Source organism: Rhagoletis zephyria, unplaced genomic scaffold (assembly GCF_001687245.7).
Source record: "Rhagoletis zephyria isolate East Lansing unplaced genomic scaffold, Rhagoletis_zephyria_1.1 Rzeph_scaffold_44223, whole genome shotgun sequence".
NCBI lineage: Eukaryota > Metazoa > Arthropoda > Insecta > Diptera > Tephritidae > Rhagoletis > Rhagoletis zephyria.
In genome coordinates this window covers 1-2473 of record NW_016201278.1, presented here as the reverse complement: position 1 = coordinate 2473, position 2473 = coordinate 1, and the positions used below count along the sequence as shown (strand labels likewise).

Genomic DNA, 2473 nt, shown 5'->3' with positions numbered 1-2473 from the left:
AAGTAATGAAAACTGGATAGAAAAAAATTGTTGATTTAAAATTGAAAATAATTTCACACTTACACAGCTCTGATATATACACACTTGCGGAATGTGTGTACAACAAGGCGTTTCATCCCTGGTGCAAGAGCGCAGCGGCAACGACAATTGAAGACCGAAGCATCAACGTCAAGCAGCAAATCTACGACATATGTACATCTACATATCTACAATTCAAACGACAACGAAGTGTTAGAACAACAACGAAGAGAAAAGGCAACGCCAACGATAACAACGAGCAAACTTCATGCAACGAAGAAGCGGATAGGTACAACGAAAATCATCAAATATCAGCGTAGATTGAGATGAACGAGTATAAACGAAGTAGCTAAAACGAAAATCAGCGAGTTTTGAGTTGCAAAATCAAAACAAAACGAAAAACGTTAAACGATTGAACGAAAAGTAAACAAAGAGTTGTGGCAGCATATTGAAAACGAAATTGTGGTGAATCTACAATAAACAAAAGTTTACGATGCCTAAAGTAAGCGAATTAAAAATTGATCAAATAAAAGTTATACTACGCGAAAAAGGCTTAACTACGTCCGGTACGAGAGCAGAACTAGAACTACGTTTAATACAAGAAATTGGTACTGATGAAATTGAAGCTCCAACGGTTATGAATTCTGGGTGGCAGGAGCAAATTGATGACCTGCGGGGTATGATGGAAACTATTCTCAACATGGTCAAGCAGAACGGGCAGCAAACAAACGACGCAGGTGTAGTGCAGGCGAATACAAATAATCAACGTTCAAACGAAAATGCTAGTCAAGCAACGCAGTCAATTTCTACAAGCGCATATATGGGTGGTTTTCGGTCGATTAAAGAAATTGCAGACATGATTCCGGAATTTGATCCGACCAATAAGCAGTCGCTAACAGTGCAGCAGTTTGTTGATCGTGTTGGTAGTGTTATGAATGCTTATCAGCTCGACGAAAAATGTGTCTTAGTAGCAGTTTATGGTCGATTAAAAGGCGTAGCTCGTATCTGGTTAGATGCACAGCCCAATGTGCACACCAGCTGGAATAATTTCGCTGAAGAATTGAAACATGAATTTTGTGTATCGTACGACGAAGCACAAGTGCATCGTATTATGAGCGAATCTGTACGCAAAACAGGTGAACGTATATCTGACTACTGTTTTAGGGTTTATGCTCTAGGCAAGCGGTTCCAGCTGAGTGAATCTGCTATCATTCAATATACGCGACAGGGGTTTAATCATCGTGATTTCCAAATTGCTATAGCAGCGCAAAGATTCGAAAGTGCTAAGCAAATGCGCGAAATAATTGAAGAGTGGTTAACGAATCGTGTCAATAGCATCGGTGGTAAACAAAATTTTGAAACTCAAGCCAATGTNTGAATCATCGTGATTTACAGATTGCTATAGCAGCGCAAAGATTCGAAAGTGCTAAGCAAATGCGCGAAATAATTGAAGAGTGGTTAACGAATCGTGTCAATAGCATCGGTGGTAAACAAAATTTTTACTCTAGCCAATGTAAAGAACGCACCACGTCAGCAAACAGCTAGTGGTGAAAGCAAAAATATTGTGTGCTACAACTGTGGCGAGGTGGGCCACATATCAAGTAAATGTACAAAAGAGCAGAAGCGGTCAAGATGTGCTGATTGTGGTAAAGTGCATAAACGAGAGGATCCGGTCAATTGTGGTCGTAAGCAGGCTACGCATAATGCACGAAAAGCTGAAGTGACGCAAAATGAGAAATGTTTTGTTAAGAAAATTAACGTCAATGGCAAAATGTTTGAAGCGTTAATCGATACTGGTAGTGAGTGCAGTTTAGTTCGAAAATCAACGGCTGATATGTTGAAAGTCGAACGTGAAGAGTGTTTTACACATTTGAATGGAATAAGCGGAGGCAGGTACACGATGCTAGAGAGGTGTATGTGTGACATCGTAATTGGTGAAGCGAAGGTCAGCACGCTGGTATATATTGTTGCTGATAGCATGCTGCAAACTGAGTTTCTACTGGGTCAAGACATGCTAGCGCGTAAAGGTTTGTTGTTTATGGTGGAGAATGGTGAATCAAAGCTAGAAGCTGAATGTCGTTATGGTGTTGCGTTACCTAATGACGAATGTTTTACGAAATTAACGAATAATGTAAGTAATGAAGATCAACGGTTAAAACTGCAAGCGTTACTGAAAAATTACAACGATATGTTCTCGGACGGATTAAAAGGCATTGGTAAGTCACACTTAATTGAAATGCAAATTGTTTTAAAATCGGAAAAGGTTATTACCCAAGCGCCTTATCGAGTTCCGGCTCCAAAGCGAATGGTAATAACGCAAATGATTAAGAATCTTGAAGAAAACGATATTATAGCAAAATCCTCATCGGAATTCGCAAGCCCTATTGTATTAGCTAAAGAAAGATAGAAGCGATAGACTTTGCGTGGATTACCGTCGTTTAAATTTGATAGTTGA

The 2473-nt window shown here is 39.5% G+C and overlaps 1 protein-coding gene across 1 annotated transcript; it reads left to right on the top strand.

Annotated features, from left to right (window-relative positions):
* Nucleotides 1-78: 78 nt before the first annotated feature.
* On the top strand, nucleotides 79-2346 carry LOC108355297 (uncharacterized). Its single transcript, XM_017606462.1, has 4 exons — nucleotides 79-1251; nucleotides 1395-1504; nucleotides 1560-2234; nucleotides 2282-2346. The coding sequence occupies exons 1-4, from the start codon at nucleotides 512-514 to the stop codon at nucleotides 2344-2346; spliced, it is 1590 nt and encodes a 529-aa protein (XP_017461951.1). The 5' UTR covers nucleotides 79-511.
* The last annotated feature ends 127 nt before the right edge of the window (nucleotides 2347-2473 follow it).